The sequence below is a fragment of the Canis aureus genome, chromosome 3, assembly GCF_053574225.1.
Source record: "Canis aureus isolate CA01 chromosome 3, VMU_Caureus_v.1.0, whole genome shotgun sequence".
In the NCBI taxonomy this organism is placed as follows: Eukaryota; Metazoa; Chordata; class Mammalia; order Carnivora; family Canidae; genus Canis; species Canis aureus.
In genome coordinates this window covers 31,563,534-31,580,431 of record NC_135613.1, presented here as the reverse complement: position 1 = coordinate 31,580,431, position 16,898 = coordinate 31,563,534, and the positions used below count along the sequence as shown (strand labels likewise).

Here is a 16,898-nt window from a genome sequence, read left to right as displayed (position 1 = left end):
CTCCTGCACCTGCCCGTGCACCCTGGCGTTGGCATCCCGGCCGGCCTGGGTGGCGGGGGTGCCCGGGAGAGTGGTGGCGCTGGGGGCCGCACAGCCCCGGGCGCGGACCTGCGTGGGCGGTGGTCCAGGGCGCCCCTCCCACCCCGTGCAGGCCGTGGAGCTGCGGACTCTGTGGCTGGAACAGGCGTGCGTGGTGGCCGGCCTGCGGCGCTTCGGCTGCTCAGTGTGTCGCTGGATCGCCCGGGACCTCAGCAGCCTCAGGGGGCTCCTGGACCAGCACGGCGTGCGCCTGGTGGGCGTGGGCCCCGAGGTCCTGGGCGTGCAGGAGTTCCTGGACGGTGGCTACTTCGCAGGAGGTGCCCGGCGCCCCCCCTCTCCTCTCACTGTAACCCGCCAGCCACCCTGAGACCCTGGGCCAAGCTGGGCGCATCCACCATCCCCTCCTTGCCCCACCCTGACCCTTCCCTCTCTGGATCTCCAGTCATCTCTCCTGGGGTCTCCACCTGTTGCCCTCAGTGCATTCTCCCAGCCAGGATGTCGCTCCCATGTGCAGGTGGCAGGACTCAGGGGTGATGCTGGCCTCCGATCAGCACCACAGGTCTTGCCCAGGGGCATGGAGGAGTAGCTGGGACAAGGTTGCAACTTGCCCCCACACTCCCACTGTACTAGCCCCTCTCCCCGGTACCCAGAAGAGGCCCTCACAGACCCCTGGGCCCAGTGGCAGAGTCCAGGGGAGTCCCACTGCTCCCTTTCCCTGTTACCTCTGGGCCTCCATCCCCCCGAACAGTGGGCACACTCTGTTCTCTCCTCCTTGTCCTGTGGGGTGGCAAACAAGGGGAGACGGGGCTGGATGCAGGAGGGGGGGCCAGGGGAGGATGGGCCTGAGGACACACTCATGGCCTTTGCTTCCTAGAGCTTTACCTGGATGAGAGCAAGCAGTTCTACAGGGAGCTGGGCTTCAAGCGGTGAGCATGGGGGCGTCTGCTGCTTCTTCCTCCTGTCCCTGCTGCCTCTTCCTGGGCACAGGCTCTGCCCGCATCCACTGCCCAGCCATCCCTCTGCAGGGCTCTCTCCCAGGTGCTGTTACGACTGTGGGTTAGGCTTCTCGCCCAAGACCTACCCCCAGCAGGCTGTGGAGGGGCCCGGAGCCTAGTGCCCCAGTCAGGGGCCATAGCGCCCCATTTGGAGCCTGTATGGTACATCGGCTTGCTGCCTGGCCTGAGTAAGGTGCCAGCTGAGCCAAATCGCTGGCTCACCCAGCCTGGGGTCCAGTCCACACACCCCAAATCTTCTGTGGGGCCCAGGCCTCTGGAGCCCAAACTGGAGCCAGGCTGGGGGTTTTGAGCACAGCGCAGCCACAGAGTAGCCGTGTCCCCAGTGGCCCTGGACGGGCCACCTAACCTCTCTCTTCCCCGCCCCTGGAGCCCCGAGGCTTGGCCTGCCCACAGCAAGCACCCCGTAGACAGGACGGTTACAGCCTGTTCCCATGTGGACACGAGGTGTCACCCCTTCCTTCCCTGCCTGGCTCCAGCTCCCAGAAAGTACTCTGGGGACGTCCGTGGCCTGAGGGTGAGGCACAGAGATGGGAGGGGAGCAGCTCCCCCCCCCCCCCCCGGCCTGGCGGGCCCCCAGGCCACACAGCAGAGGGAAGGTCCCTGGAGGGTCCTGGCAGGACCTGCAGGTGACACAGAGCTGCCCCCCGGAAGTGCTGCTGGATGAATGAGCCGGTGGGGCCTGAGGCACATCTCAGGCCCGGGAGTGTCCATTATGGCAACGTGGCCGCACAACCACCGCTGGACTCCCCCGTTCAGTGATTTCTCTGTAAAATGGTTTCCAGTGACCATGTGGAATGAGAAAGGGCCAGCAGTCCTTTGTGTGGCTGATGCCAAGTAGGGCACACCGTGGTGCCCGTGCAGGGTGGGGGCATCCCTGGGGCTCGCGGGGGCCTCGCGTGGGCTCCCAAGGCCCTGGGTCCCACCTGCCCCCTCCCTACCTGGGAGGCTGAGCTGGTTGTCCTGGGGGCAGTGGTCAGGGGTGGACCTCGCTTCTGAGCCCTGGGAGGCTTTGGCCCACAGGTCTGGGGGCAGTCCCCACTTCAGCCCCAGGACTTCATCCCTGCCTGCATCCTTCCCTGGCACTGAGGCTGTCCCCCTCAGTGTCCCCTGGCAACGGGATTAGGTAGTGACCTCAGGGTACTGGTGCTAAGGTCAGGACAGGGAAGGGGCTCCAGGTCAACCTCTACAGCAACCTCGGGGTGGGGGATGCTGAGGGAGAGGGGAGAGGCCAGGAGAACCTGCTCAGCCAGCACTGCGGGCTCCCTCAGTGGGGCAGGAGGAACTGTGCCCCCCCATCCCCACCCCCACCCCCACTGAGGCCCCGCCTCCTGCCTCTGCATCCCCCTCCCTTTGCCTTGCACTTCTGCATCTGGTCACCTCCTGCCCTCTGCACAGCCAGCCCTGCAGCCCTCTCCCCACAGCCAGCGTGGGCTCCTGGCCCCAGGCAGCGCAGCTGGGCCACAGCAAAGGCAGTTTATTTTGGAGACTTAGCTGAGGACAAGCTCTAGAACAATAAGCCTCCTCATTGGGCCATGGACAGTTTCTTTCCCTTTCCATTTAGAGAAGTCAGGTCCTGGGCTGAGTGCAAGCTCAACCTGCTGGCAGGGGTCCAGTGCACATTCCCCAGTCCTCTGCTGGGGAGAAGAATTCCCTGGCTGGGCTGGTTGCTGGCTTGGTTGCCTGGTGGCCTCTGAGTCCCTGCTGAGAGGAGGCAAAGCCTGCTTGTGTGGACTGCTCTGCACATCCTGTGGAGGCTGGGAGCAGGCAAAGGGGCTATGTCTTCACAGAAAAGCCAGAGCCTGGCCAAGACAGCTGTGTCTTCACAGGTACAACAGCTTGAGCATCTTGCCGGCTGCCCTGGGAAAGCCTGTGCGCGATGTGGCCCTCAAGGTGGGTGATGGCCAAAGCTGGGTGAGACCTGGGGCAGGGGTTGGGGCGGGGGGCTTCCCTCTAGGGTTGACCTGGACCTGCCTTCTTCCCTCTAGGCCAAAGCTGTTGGCATCCACGGGAACCTGTCTGGGGACCTGCTGCAGAGTGGGGGGCTACTGGTGGTTACCAAAGGTGGGCTGGGGAAGGGACGTCAGGGGCCAGAGCCTGGTTGCTTGGGGTGCCAAGGTCACATCCGCAGGTGGGGAGGTCTTGCTGAACTTGGTGGTGTGCCCTGATCCTCTCCTCCTCATGTGATTTGTTGGTCTTTCAAGTCTTCTCTGTGGGGTGGCCCAGTTCTTGGTATTGACTTAGCTGGGTGGGGTCACTGGTCTGAGTAGTCAGGTAGAGTCATAGACCACCAGGGCTGTCCCCCTCCTCCCAGCATGCAGGGGTACCCTGACCACCTCCCCACTGCTGTAGGTGGTGACAAAGTGTTGCTACACTTCGTCCAGAACTCGCCAGGCGACTATGTCCCCCGGGAGAGCATCTTGCAGGCCCTGGGCATCTCAGCGGAAGGCTGTGCCAGTGAGTCACCCCAGGTGAGCTTGGGCCTGGGGAGGACACTGCCTGCTAAGAACTGCCCACTGGGCACACCCCACCTCCCTGGGCTGAGCGCTGGGGATGGACAGGTGTCAGGCTGGACCTTGCAGGCGTTAGGTGATTTTTGTGTTCATGGCAGCCCAGGATGTCACTGTCACCCCAGTGTATAGAGACAATGGGCTGGGAGCCGTGGGGAACCGGAGCAGGGTGGCTAGTTGGGTTGGCACAGCAGGGCCCTCCTCAGAGGGCAGAAGGGCCCCCTGTCCTCTCAGCCTTGGGAGGGCCAGCATGACCAGGTGACCAGAGCCAGCATTGGTGTGTTCATGGTGCTGCCCTCCTGTGACTGAATGGAGGGTAGTGTCCAGCATTTGGGACCCAGGCCTCTGGTGGGTGGGAGCAGCTGCCCTTGAGTGTGGCCGGCCTGATGGGGCCTCTGCACAGTGTGATGGACAGGTGTGCACAAGGTGAGCCCCCTGAGGTGTCTGAGGATCTGGAAGGCATCTGCTGCCCCAGGCCTGCTGGGAGTTGGCTGTGAAGAATCTCTCCGGAATCTCTGGACTGGAGCATGAAGCTCTGCTGAGTCCCGGGGTGGCACTGAGCATTAAACTATGTTTCTTCATTGGCTCTGAGTTCTGTGTCTTCGGCCACCCCGTCTCTGTTACTGTTGTTTTCCCCCTGACCAGCTGGGCAGTTAGGGGTCTGAAGGCTGCCCTGGGAGGGGGTAGGGGAGTGCTGGAAATGTGCCTGCCGCCTCCCTGGTGACCTCAGGCCTGTGGCACAGGAGAGTCAGGGGTCTGAGGGTGGGATTGGGAACTCCCCAGGCGATAGCCCAGCATGGAAGGGTCAGGCTCAGTGCTCCTGTCCACTGGGCTTCCAGGGAGGAGATGGCCCCTCCTCTCACCTGAATGGGTGGTCCCAGAGGACCAGTATCTGGGGGCATCCTGGTCACTGCAGTGAGACCCTGAGAGTCACGCATCAAGAGTGGACCTCCCTCTACAGAGTGCCCTGCTGTTTCCCCACCTGGCTGCTGTTTTGCCCGAGGCCACCAGCAGCCAGTGGGCAGAGCCAGCGCTGACTGCCCTGGGCACGGCCACCCCCTGCCCCTGGGGCCCCTCCTAAACAGACAAGGCCACTGACTTCTTTGAAGCGTTTACTTAGCTCAAGTCTGAAGCTTGTGGACAGCTGACAAGGACACTTTGGAGAGTGGGTACAGACAGTTAAACACGTCTACAGGGCTGGGGCGCCGAGGGCACCAGGTGGCCCCGCTTAACCGGGGTGCCACGGCTGCACTCCAGGCGGCGCGGGGTGGGATGCGTGCTGGCCTGGCCCGCTGCTCCAGCTGCACGCAGAAGGGATGCCTGGCCTCCTGTGGCCGGTGCGCGTGGACCATGGCAGAGTGGCTTGCCCGTGGCTACCAGACGCGGCATCGCTGGTGCGGGTGCATCGGGCTGCCCTGGGCACAGTGGAAGGCCTCCGAGAAGGCTGCCAGGTTCTGCAGCGAGCCCAGCACCCTGCGGGCAACCGGGACCCTGAGTCAGCTTGCTGGGCATGGGGTAGGGTAGGGGCTTGCCCATGGGGAGGCAGGGGCCACTTGCCTGTACTTCAGGGGGCTATGGACGTCGGTCTTGATGGACTGTATGGCAAACTCAGGCCGGTAGGACCCACACCACACCTGTGGGCACACGAGGGGCATGGCTGCAGGACTGGGGGGCGGGCCTGGGGAATGGGACAGAGGAATAAGGGGGGCCCTGAGGGGACCCAGGTAGGGGTGGGGTGGCCCTGGGGTGGCAGGGACGGGCGTGTGGTCTCATTTCTTTCTAGGCACAAGGGAGTCAGGTCTGTCCCAGGCTGCCCCTTCTCGGGCACGGGAGGCAGGCTCCAGCTCCAGCTGAACCCTCCCCTGACTCCGTTCCCACCCCCTGCCATCCTTTCTCTCTAGGAAGCTTTCCAGGCCAGTAAGTTCTGGTTTGCACACGGGAGGCTCCAGGGATGTGAGTAGAGGCAGGTGGGGTGGGGCCTCTGGCTCCTACCTGGGCATAGTTGATAAAGAACAGCTGGTTGTAGGTCAGTCCCAGCCCTGGCAGCTGCTGGTCCTTGCCGCCTTCTGCCATCCACTTGAGGTAAGCCTGCAGGTGCCAAACAGGTGCTGGGCACAGGCCTGGCCTTGCTCCCAGGGCCACGCCAGCCCACGGGGACTCCAGGGTCCTCAGGACCGGGAGAGTGGAAGTCTGACTCCCGGCCTACTCCTGGTAGAGGACCTGCCTCTGTGGCCTCAGGCCCTTTGAGCATTGCAGGGCTGGCCCCCCTACCTGAATCGCCCAGTGGTCATCTCAGTGCCCCGCTGGCTGGGCTGGGTTGGGGCTCCCTGCTCAGACAGACTGTTACACAGTGCCCGCCTGCAAGGAGCTCCTGAGCCAGGGCCTGAGGCTACGGGTGTCGGGGCACCGCTGAGGCCAGTGGGTACATTGCGAATGTCACTGTCTCCCTTGGAGATGGACAGTGACTCCCCCAGAGGTGGGAGGCTCAGCTAAGGTCAGGATTAAGTGTGGGCAGGATGGCAGTGTGCACCCACCTGCAGCCACACCGGCTCCCCCAGGGCCCTGCTGCCCCTGGGACACACGGAGAAGGGTTCCAGGGTATGCCTCGCTGCAGTGCCTGTCCTGGGGGCCCCTGCCTGGACCCACCTTGTATGCCTGCCGCACCCCTCCGTTGTCGGCGATGTTTTCCCCGAGTGTGCTGAACCCGTTCACCTGCAAACAGGACCCGGGATGGCTGGGCAGCCCCGGGCTCCCCACCCCGACCACGTCCAGGAGTGGGGGAAGGCCAGGGCTGGGGGAGCGGTCCCCGGAGGCGGCAGGGGCACTCACGTTTTGGTTGTCCGCCAGGTCCCAGGAGTAGTTCCCGTACTGGTGGACCATGCACTCCGACTGCTCCCGGAAGTGCTGGGCCGAGAAATTGCTCCACCAATCCAGCATGTTCCCATTCTTGTCAAAGTTACGGCCTGGGCAGGCACAGGTGGGCTGCCCACTCGGCCTCCCGTCTGCCACAGCCAGCCTCCCGCGGTCCCCCCAGAAGCCAGTATCTAGAGCTCTCATGGGAGCAGGGAGTGTGGGCCCTGAAGGGTGTCGCCGCTTGATGGGCTGGCACGATGTTGGAGGGCTGCTGGGAGGGGGGCTTGGGTGGTCTAGCAGCACCCCCAAGGGGAGGGTCCAGGGTTTCCAGGCTCAGAACCCCCAAGGTGCGGTGGTGTAATGACCCTTGGGGTGATGTCCAGACCCTCTGAACCCCAGGTAAGGGGGGCACACGAGGCTGCCCTCAGAAGGTCCCAGTGGTCAAGCCCTGTAGGAAAGCAGCCTCCCTGGGTTGCAGCTGGAGCCCTGGGTATGGTCATAGGCCACTAGGACCGGGCAGGGGTCCCCACCCCATAGGTGGAGGTGGGAATGTCAGGTCAGCACATCTCTGGACTGGAGGAGATGTGCTGGCTGCCCCAGAATGACACCAGGTCAGGCTCCAGGCCAGGTCCTGGAGCTTCAGAGGTACACGGGATATAGTGTCACTGTGTCCATGTCACAGGCTCAGGAAGGAGAGTGGCCAGCAAATGGCGCACTCGAGCCCTTGCATCCTCTCTTCCATGGCTCTACCTAGAGCAAGAGGCCTGTCTAGGGCCACGCCAGCCCTTCAGAGCTGCTCTGCCACCAGAGGTTCCCTGGGCACCTGGCAAATCCTTCCCATGCCTGGGCCTCCATATCCCTACCTGCATCATGAAGGGGTTGGATGGACAGCCCCATAGCCCCTGTCCCTCTGTCCCCTGTTAGGACCAGCACTCAGTGGAGAGGGGAGTGTGGGCATGTGACCTGCCGGCCTCATGCTGACTCTTCACAGTGCTTCCCTACCGTTGTCGTCAAAGCCGTGGGTGATCTCATGCCCAATCACCATCCCAATGCCCCCGAAGTTCAAGGCCTGAGGCTGATGTTTGCTGAAGAATGGAGGCTGTAGGATCCCAGCAGGGAACACTGCTCAGGGGAATATGGGACATGGTGGGGATGGGCTGTGAGTGAGTGTCCAGGGAGGCAGGGCTCTGACCAACCCCCCCTCAAGTTCAAGGCCTGAGGCTGATGTTTGCTGAAGAAAGGAGGCTGTAGGATCCCAGCGGGGAACACTGTTCAGGGGACATGGCAGGGCTCTGACTCCCCCCCACCTCCCCCACCCCCTTCCAGCTGAGATGCACAGGGCCAGGCCCAGCAGATCCAAGCTCTTCCCACCATCCTCTGCTGCCTCTGGGACAGGGGTCTGTGGCCCCACAGCTCCCAGAGCAGAGGACTGGCCCCACAGGTGGGGTGACGGTAGAGGCCCCCAGGAGGAAGGGGTGGGGGCTGCTGGGGGCTGGGGTCAGTCACAGAGAGGGTGAACGTACCTATTTGGTTTCGGTTCGGGGAGTAGAATGCATTAACCACGGCCGCCCCAATGATCCAGCTGTGATGAACGGGCAGGTCACCCAAGCCCGTGCCTGGGAGTCCTCCGTCCTGGCCCCCTGCTGGCTGAATGCGGCTCCCCTGCTTGGGGCCCCTGTCCCAGTGGCCATGCCATGAGACCTGTGCTGCCCACGGCCGGGCAAGGTCTGGGCAGTCCCCTGACCCTGAGCCCGAAAGTGGAAGGCACGGCGGGGCTCTGGGTCCGGCCCGGTGCCCAGCCCACTGGCTCCCACCTGCCGTCCCCACTCACAGGTTCTGGTCTACTTTCTCCCGCAGCTTCTTGAGGCTCCGCTGGGCGCCAGCCTTGAGGTTCTGGAGACCGTTTTCAAAGTACTGGTCCTCCGAGAAGTTCAGCTATGAGAGAGGGGTGGTCACTGCCGGGGGTGCAGGCAGGGCAGGTAAGAGTGGCTAGGGACTGGCCTTGGGACTGACCAGGCCGTCTTGCACAAGGCCAGGGGCTCTGGGTGAAGATGGGGGTGGGGGTGTCAATGCTGGCTCTGGGCACTTTTGTAACTCCCTCCCTCCCAACGGTAGCTTCCCCTCGGTAACAGGCAACTCAGGAGCCGCCGCCCTCTGCTGCAAGGTGGCCGTATCAGTGACAGTGCCACGTGCCCCAGAATTGCAGGCTGATGGTTCCCAGGGCTGGCTCAGGGGCAGGGCGGGCTGGGGTAAGGGAATAGGTGAGGCTTTTGAGGGCCCCTGGCTGGGGATGGGGCGCACATTGGAGTACTCCTCGTCCAGGTGCTTGTTTCTTTCCTCCAGAATGTAGTCTGGGTACCCAATCTGCTCGCGGATGTTCATGGCCTAGGGAGGACATGGGGGCCAGTCTGTGCCTGCCCCACCACGGGAGTCCTGGCTCTGCCCCTCACTTCACTGCCATGTGGGTAAGGCGCTCAGGGACTTGGCCCCTCCTTGCAGGTTGGGGTGAGGGGGACAGATGTGGACCAGCTCAGCCCGAGGCCGAACGTGCGCCTGACAGCCAGCCAGGGGTCTGATGGGGCAAGGGCTGGGCAGAGCGGCTCAGCTTCCATTTGTCATGCTGGCCCAGAGGGGCTATTGCTCTGAGGCTATGGCCACCCCCCACCCCTTCCCAGGGGTGCTAGGGGGTCTCCCAGACTTGGCTTCTGGTCCCGCTTCTGCCCACAGCCCCTTTCTGAGCAAGCTACACCCAGCCTTGGCGTCTTTATCTCTGTGCCCCCATGCTGGGGCTGCCTTCTCCCAGCAGGAAGCCCTGACTTCAGGGCTCCGGCCACCCGCCCACCTTCTCCTGGGCCTTCTTCTTGGACTCCTCGTCCATCCAGCCCAGCTCATCCAGGGTCTCCACGAATACCGCCCGTACCTTGTCGATGAGCTCTCTGACCTGGGGGGAGTGCATGGCCCTTGTCCTGCATGACCAGCTCCGGGGTCGCTGCAGGGGTCTGGTCCAAAGCCCCGTCCCTGCTGTGGTGTTGGGGTTGGGGATGAGGAATGATCCCCACTGATACAGGGGTCCTGCCTGCTGGGCTTCCTCCTGGGTGGGCCTAGATCCTGACCACCCCTAGACTCATAGCCTATGTGACCTGTCCCTTTTCCCAGACAGGCCTGTAGGGTTGGAGGGGGGGCCTCTGGTCTCCCCATGTGATGGGGCACCGGGCAAATGTGTGCTCCCCAGAATCGCTGAGCACACACATGCTGCTGGGGGGCCCTGGGGGTTCCTACATGGGGAGCTGGGAGTCACCATGTGGGGTGTGGGGATGCATGCAGTAACCACCCCCCCACCCCCCCGGGTCCCGCCACTGTAGGCCAGCGTCCCTGCGGGGAGGATGCACCTGGCCCTGGGCCATGGACCATGGGCAGGGGTGCGGAGCAGTCCCAGTGCCGAGCACCCACCGCGTCCTTGCTGTCTCCAGGGAAGGCCTCCCTGACGTAGAGGGAGCCCACAGCGCTCTCCATGTTGCTGTTGACGTAGCTAACACACTCTCGCCAGCGCACCTCTTCCACGGTTGTGCCGTACAGCGCCTGTGGCGGCCGGTCAGCCATTCATTCATTCACTCATTGCTGCATTTCCCAACATCTGCTTCCCTGTCCTCAGCCTCAGGGCGCCCAGGAGCCAGTGGGGGTGGTGGTGGTGGTGCACAGATTACCTCAGACTGCCCTCTGAATGCCAGCCATGGGTGTGGGCAGGACCGAGAGTACAGGTGGGATGGCTGTGGGGAGGGCTCCCAACACAGGCTCCGTGTTGGGCCTTTACCCCAGGGCAGTGGTAGGGCCCTTTTCAGTGACAAGTGCCTCCTTGCCTCCTGTTCTTGCCACCCTGGCATGACTGTCCAGCCGGATTCTGACCTTCAGGACTCCAGCCCCATCCCATAGCACAGGCTGGAGTTGACTCTGGAGGCCCTGGGGGCCATGTCCAGCTTAGCTGCAGCCACCAGTTCTCTGGGCCCCAATTTTCCCATCACCAAGGTGGAGATGCTTGGTTAGTAGTGTCTCCAACCCCAACCCAACATCGCAAAGTGGGGGTCCTGACTGGCCCCAAGCTGCTCTGCCACATTTTCCTGATGTGTTGGAGGACTCCTGCCTGTCCCATTTCTCTAGTGAAGAAGCACAAAGTCTCCCTGACTCCCTCACCCATCATCCCCTATATTTGTCCCTCAACTCTCTGCTGTAGGCATCTCATTCTGCTGCCAATGCCCTGGTCCAACCGGTCACCCCATCTGGATGATGGCACTTGTCTCCACTCTGATTCCACGTCCCACTGATCATTGTCCCAGAACCACCCTCCAGATCACATGGCTTCCCAGGGGGTCCCCTGCCTCTGCCCTGATTGCACCCTACCCCCAGAGCAACCAGAGTGACCACACAAGCAGGACACCAGACTGTGGCTCCTGCTCTTAACACCCCAGTGGCTTTCACGGCATGTGGAATCTGTGCTCTGCTAAGTCCCGTGATTCCTGGCCCCCATCTCTCTCCCTGAAATCAGCTCTTTCCTCCCCTTATGTGGCTCTGGGGTGGTCTTGCCTTGGGAATCTGCCCTCAGCCTCTTTGTGTCTTGGCCATTGTTGACTCAAGGTCTCCAATGTCACCGTCGCAGAGAGAGGCTCTCCGTGTCCTGTCCCTTCCTCTTATGTCATACTTGTTGCTTTTCAAAGAGCAGATCTTCAGTTTGCCAACTGCCCCAAGAGGGCAGGTACCTTGTTAGTCTCATGGCTCTGACCCCAGTGTGAACCTTGGTCTTTGGCTCATAGTAAGTGCTCAGTGCCAAAGTCCTAGGCAAACAAATGACAGGGCAGGACAGGAGCAGCCGCTGTGCGGTCTCACTCACCTTGCGGTAGTTTGCCCGTGCGTCCTTGAATCGCTGGCTCAGGCTACTAATGCGGTCCAGCACCAGGCGCCAGACCAGGTAGTTCTGCATGGTCCTGTGGGCAGGAGGCAGAGGTTGGGGTATAGAACAGGTGAGTGGTATGTACCCAGAGAGGTGATTTGGCTTATGGGTCCTTGGTTGACAGGTTCTATGCCAAGCAGGGAGCTCACTGCAAGCAAGGTGGTGGAGAAAGCCTCTAGGACAACCCCCAGATACAGCCTCTCTGTTCCTGGATGCTGGACACCTCAAGGAGGGTTCACATATCTCACTAAGGCTCTGTTGGCCACTAACATTTACCTGCTCATGCCCTTCATCCCAGAGTAAATGCTCCCTGGGGTCTTTTCCAGTGAGGAGAAGCTGCAGGGGTGGGGATGGGGGTGGCAGGGATGCTGAAGCCTCTGGGGACCCTCCCTGGGCCTCACCTGGCTGAGTAGACATCGATGATTTCTTCAAGGTTCTGAAGGTAGGGGATGCCATAGACCACCACTTCTTCATCTGGCAACAGTTTGATTTTGACAGAGGACAGCACAGATTGTATGAAGAGGGTCCAGTTAAACCCCTGGGAAGGAGGGTGTGGGGAGAAAGAGGGAGAGACAGAGAGGTAGACATAGCTCCTAGGTATCTAAGAAACCCAGCTCCCACCAAAGAATATCCAGAGAGTAAGAGAGAAGACACAGATGATCAGAATCAGGGAAAGGGTGAGTGACATTAGCCTACAGATGACAAATATTATGCCAATGTATTTAAAGACTTCAGTGTGGTGGAAAAATTCTTGAAAAAAAAAATGCAACTTAGAAGAATGACCAAAGAAGAGCAAATACAGTCTTATAGATAATAAAGATAATAAAATTATCTTTAATTTGAATTATTCCCACGTAGAAATTTCCAGACCCATCTGGTTATTCCAGTGGATGCTGACATTTAAGGAAGACATACTGCCAACCTACTCAAATTTCCCAGAGAAAAGAGAATACTCTTCTCAATTGGATTTATGAGGCAAGAATAACTTTAATACCCAAATAAGGATGTCACAAGGAAGAAGGTACATCACAGCCAACTTAGATTTATTCAAGGAATTCAAGTTTGATGTAACATTTGAAAATTGAGTCCTATAATTCACCATGATAACTGGATAAAGCAGGAAAATCACATCCTAATTTTAATGGATGCAGAAAGAAAGACATTAAATAAATTTTGCCATCTGTTCATGATAAAAACGCTTAGCAAACTAGAAAATAGAAGGTAAATTCAATAATCTGATGAAGGGAATTTGCATACAACAGCAACAACAGAAACAAACATGTCCACAGAAAACATAAAGACGGTGCAATGTTGCAGGCTTATAGAAACAAGTTGTCTACTATTCTGATGTTAGCACTGTGTTGAGTGTCCCTGCCAGTTCAGTAGGACAAGTAAGTGAAATAAAATCAGTAAGGGTTGAAAAGGGAAGAAATAAAAGCCATTGCTCACAAAGGACATGATTTCATGTGCATAAAATCTGAAAGGACCTATAGATAACCTATCAGAACTAATATGTGCACTGAGTAAAATAGCTGTATATGAGGTCAGAATCTATGCTAGCAACAAAGAATATGAAGATACACTATGAAATGAGGCCCTTCATAACAGTATAAAAAAACCAAACGGCTAAGAATAAATCTAGTGGAAGATATATAAAGCATCTTAAGGGGACGTTTCATACATTGCTGTTGGGGACAGCAACTCTACAATGATTCAGAGGAAAAGGTTTGGTGTTATCTGTTAAAGTTGAACGTATGTGTGTTCTGTGACCTGGCCATCTCATTCCTAGGTGGATACCCAACAGCAGTGCACCTCAAAAGACATGCACAAGAATGAGCATAGCCACATTATTCAGAAGATTCCAGACGTGGAGTCTGGATCTGACCCAGAGGCCTAACAAGAGTACGGCAGGGGCATAACTGTTGCATGTTCTTAGAGTGTATACACAGCAGTCAGGAGTGAAAGCTTGCACGATGCCCAGCGAGATGGGGTATAATGACGGTGAGATGTAATCTCACCTACAAAACATAGAACAAGAGAAGCCTTGTGCAAGTGAGCGAACTGTCTGGTTCTGATGTTGTGTCTTGTGGTGGGAGAAGTCAGGGTGGTGGCTGCTTCAGGGTAGGGCAGAGCCTGAGGCTTGACAGAGGCAGGGCCATGTTGGGGGGTGAGGACTTACCTTCAGGCTAAACTTGCTCTGGAGTTCCTTCAGGCCCATCCTATGATATAGGGCAGTGACATCGTGCCTCTCCTCCTGGGGGGCCGTGGCCTGCACAGGGGAGGGGGCAGGTGGTCATACTGGGTAAGGGGCAGCCAGGGCCCAGGGTCCCTGCCCCCACACTTGGGCCATGGCCTCACGTTTGCCAGCTGCGTCTCCAGCTCCAGCACCTGCACCATGTCCTCCCGCACCAGGTAGCTGTTCTCTGGGAGGTTCATGTCTGCCCGCAGCATCATGGCCACCGACATCATGAACTGCAGGTAGGCTTCCCGCACCTGCACCAAAGGAGGCAGAACAGAGTCTGGCAGCCTCGGCCACCTTGGCCCCATGGAGCTTTCTGTGGGGTGGGGGTGGGTGTATGACATGAAGGAGCCCACCAGGATGCTCACGGGGCCAGTCTCAGCTAGCAGGTGATGGCAGGGCCCAGGGAGCCCCGGGATGGGGCCCTCCAGACTGTCCGTACCCTCCCAGACTGGGGCCTCAGCTGCCACTCACACTCCTGGACAAGGCTGCATGGGAGCCAGAGCTCTGGGCAGAGCAGGCTTGCTTCCTCCAACCTTCCCTGTGTGTTTGGCTATAGGTGAAGCCATGCCCAACAGCTCAGAGCTGCACTCCCCGCTCCATTGCTTCCAGGCACTTCACCCCGTGCACCTGGGCTCCTGCAGGACCAGAGGCCTAATCTGCTGTCTGTGTGGTCTTGGATAAAGCACTGGGCGCACATAGTCTGGGGCTGTCGAGTGCGCTGCCCCGGTCAAGCTTGCCTCAGCCTGAGGCTCAGGAAGTGGGTCTCAACGATGTACACCCCCCCTAGACTTGCTTTCCCCATGCCCCATCCTGGGAGGGGCTCCCTCATGGCAGGCAGGAGCCACAGGGGCCACCTCCTCCAGCATCAGGTGGGCAGACACCTGGGGCTGGGCTGGCCTGTAGTTGCCTGGTCTGGTCCATTGCTACCCGGCATGAGACTGCCCAGATGCTGCATCCCTGCCACTGCCTGGTTTGGTTTTCTCAGTTCCACTACCCCACCCTGGGACTCCTTCCATCAGCCACACTGGCTTTTCTCCTGTCTGGACCCATTCTTCACAGCCTAGCTCATAGCCTGCCTCCACCAGGAGGCCCACTGCACTGCTTCCTCACAGTGGGTCATTTCACAGCTTCCACCTGTCATAGACTGCTCCACAGCTCTTCCTCCTCCTTGGCTTGCCCCTGCTTGGCTCCTTGTCTCTCTCCTCCCTTGGTGCAGGAGCAGGATGGTTAAGGGAGCAATCTCTGGGCTCAGGTGGTCTGTGCTTGGATCTTAGCAGGCCCTACGTGGCAGCCCTGCACTGCAGGGTATGGCCCTCAGGACTACAGGCAGAGCTGAGTCTGACCCCACATGTGGCGCGGGGTATCTGGGGACAGTCCCTTTCGTCATGTCAAAGGCCACACTAAGCTTGTCAGCAGCCTCGGAGCCCCCTGTCCATGCTCTTAGAGGATAGCTGTGGGCCACAAGGGTCAAGGGGTCGCCAGGGGAAAGGATCACAGGGGGGTGGCGGGGCCCACAAGTGACAAGTGAGAAAGTCAGGGCTGAGGGGCAGGCAGGAAAGCATTGGGGCCGGGGGCCAGCCTGACTCACCTTCCGGTTGCTGCCCTCGTTGAAATAGTACTCTCTGGATGGCATGCCCAAGGTGGGCTGGTCTATCTGGAGACACAGAGGGTGTGAACCCCGGGCAAGGAGCCGAGGCCCCACAGCCTGGCTGAGGAGGACAGCAGCTCTCTCCATTCCCCGTAAACTGTGCCCAGTGGTAACACGGGATCTTCTGGGAAGGGGGATGCACCACTGCGTGCAGGCCCTGGCTCTCCCACCCAGCCCTGCTCTGTGACAGGCGGAGGGCTGTGAGGGCTCACCTGAGGGGGTGCTGGGCTACCTGCACAGCCTCATGGCACCCTTGCCCTCCCAGAAAGATGTGGCCTAGCCGTGGCCAGTGGCAGCTTTCTGAGGCCAGTCTTCGTGCCCTGGTGCCAAAGGCCCAGCCAGACGGTCCTGAGGAAGCAGCTTGGCCCACAGGCTAGCTCCCCTGACCTGACCCGGTTCGTTGGGTGGCAGGTGTCCGTGAGCAGGTCACAGGAGCAAGGCCCTGGGAACACCCCTAGAGCTCCCCCACCCCCCAACCCCAGCCCTGGCCAGCCCTCCACTGCCCTGCGAGCACCCCCAGCAGGGCACGAGGGACCCAGCCTAACTTGGACCCCGGTGCCCCTCGTACGTAGATGATATGCCGGCTAGAATTCTGGTCATCGTTCCAGATGAAGAGGTCAATGAGGACACGCCTGTTGAACTGTGTGTTCATCAAGGCCAGCTGCTGCTCCAGCTCCCACTTGGGGCCTGGGGAGTCAGTGCCTCGGGCTGGAGAGCAACCAGGCCCTCGTCTGAGAGTCCATCCCAGTCTCCAGAACCCAGAATGCGAGGGACATCGGAGCCCCCGCCTGGCTCATGGTGGCAAGCATGCTTGGGGGTCCCTGGGAACAGTCCACCTGGGGCACCTGGCAGCCTCTCCCCCACCTGGGGGGTCTGGAAGGGTCACCCTCTGTAGCAGTGGGGCATCCAGCCACGGGAGCCCACTCGCAGCTGGTACACGCTTGCCAGCATGAGCCTCCAAGGGCTTGGCTACAAGGAACCTCGAGGGTGTCCACCTGTCTGCAAGGTGAGGCAGCCACCAGGCCCTGGCCTTACCTACACTCTGGTTCCACTTATCCATGGTCACTGGCCAGCCTCCCATCACGTCCAGGATGTTTAGCAGGGGCTGTGAGTCTCGTTTCTCTATCACGCCTGAGAGGAAAGGAGGGGTCACTCACCCAGATGCCCAGTGGGGGTGGCATCCACCTTCCCACGGACCCGCAGGGACACTGCAAGCCGACCCCATCAGACGGTGCAGCTGTGACAGGGTCTGGGGTGGGTGGAAGCAGATGGGCTGGCAGGTCACAGAGTGTGGGAGGGGGCCAGCAGGCCAGCCTGGGGGGCCCTGTGGCCTGGGAGTGCTCCCTGGGGTGCCCAGTAGGTGTTGTGGGCAGGGGATGGGGTAGAGGAGCTCTGGCATGGGGCTGACCGAGCCCTCTGGACAGAAAGGGAACAGCTCCTCCAGGGCAGCGATGCTTCCACACTTCAGCAGGGAGTTTTGGAACTTCAGTCGAAAATAAGGTGAAGGGGGGGAGGAGGGAGACAGGGGCTGCGAGGTGGGATCCTCACTGTTTTCCTCCTGCTTGGATACTGTGGCCCGCGTCTGGGGTCAGTGTGTCAATAGGATGACAGGGAGCCAGCAGTAAGTCTGGGTCCTCAGGGGAGGCTGCAC

The 16,898-nt window shown here is 60.2% G+C and overlaps 2 protein-coding genes across 15 annotated transcripts in view; one reads left to right on the top strand and one right to left on the bottom strand.

The window, feature by feature from the left end:
- Positions 1-4: 4 nt before the first annotated feature.
- PRXL2B (peroxiredoxin like 2B) lies at positions 5-4,146 on the top strand (the record flags this gene model as incomplete). The annotated part of the gene is made up of 6 exons (XM_077882980.1): positions 5-356; positions 914-965; positions 2,882-2,945; positions 3,041-3,116; positions 3,405-3,523; positions 3,966-4,146. Coding segments are annotated over 6 exons (690 nt in total), but the record flags the coding sequence as incomplete, so codon positions are not given.
- A 515-nt stretch (positions 4,147-4,661) lies between these two features.
- Positions 4,662-16,898, bottom strand: part of MMEL1 (membrane metalloendopeptidase like 1) — a 32,571-nt gene continuing 20,334 nt past the window's right edge. For 7 of the 14 annotated variants that reach the window (XM_077891533.1, XM_077891521.1, XM_077891528.1 and 4 more), the window contains 18 exons: positions 16,283-16,378; positions 15,816-15,955; positions 15,188-15,253; positions 13,716-13,850; positions 13,537-13,626; positions 11,759-11,895; positions 11,298-11,391; positions 9,866-9,994; positions 9,258-9,356; positions 8,717-8,800; positions 8,247-8,350; positions 7,939-8,090; positions 7,418-7,537; positions 6,392-6,525; positions 6,209-6,274; positions 5,555-5,650; positions 5,120-5,196; positions 4,662-5,035 (listed from right to left, as the gene is read on the bottom strand). In XM_077891533.1, coding sequence (XP_077747659.1) covers positions 4,936-5,035; positions 5,120-5,196; positions 5,555-5,650; positions 6,209-6,274; positions 6,392-6,525; positions 7,418-7,537; positions 7,939-8,090; positions 8,247-8,350; positions 8,717-8,800; positions 9,258-9,356; positions 9,866-9,994; positions 11,298-11,391; positions 11,759-11,895; positions 13,537-13,626; positions 13,716-13,850; positions 15,188-15,253; positions 15,816-15,955; positions 16,283-16,378 — 1,919 coding nt within the window. In that variant the 3' untranslated portion in view covers positions 4,662-4,935. Of the gene's footprint in view, positions 5,036-5,119; positions 5,241-5,554; positions 5,651-6,208; positions 6,275-6,391; positions 6,526-7,417; positions 7,538-7,938; positions 8,091-8,246; positions 8,351-8,716; positions 8,801-9,257; positions 9,357-9,865; positions 9,995-11,297; positions 11,392-11,758; positions 11,896-13,536; positions 13,627-13,715; positions 13,851-15,187; positions 15,254-15,815; positions 15,956-16,282; positions 16,379-16,898 lie in introns of all 14 variants that reach the window. The other 7 variants (XM_077891523.1, XM_077891526.1, XM_077891529.1 and 4 more) reach the window with 6 other exon arrangements.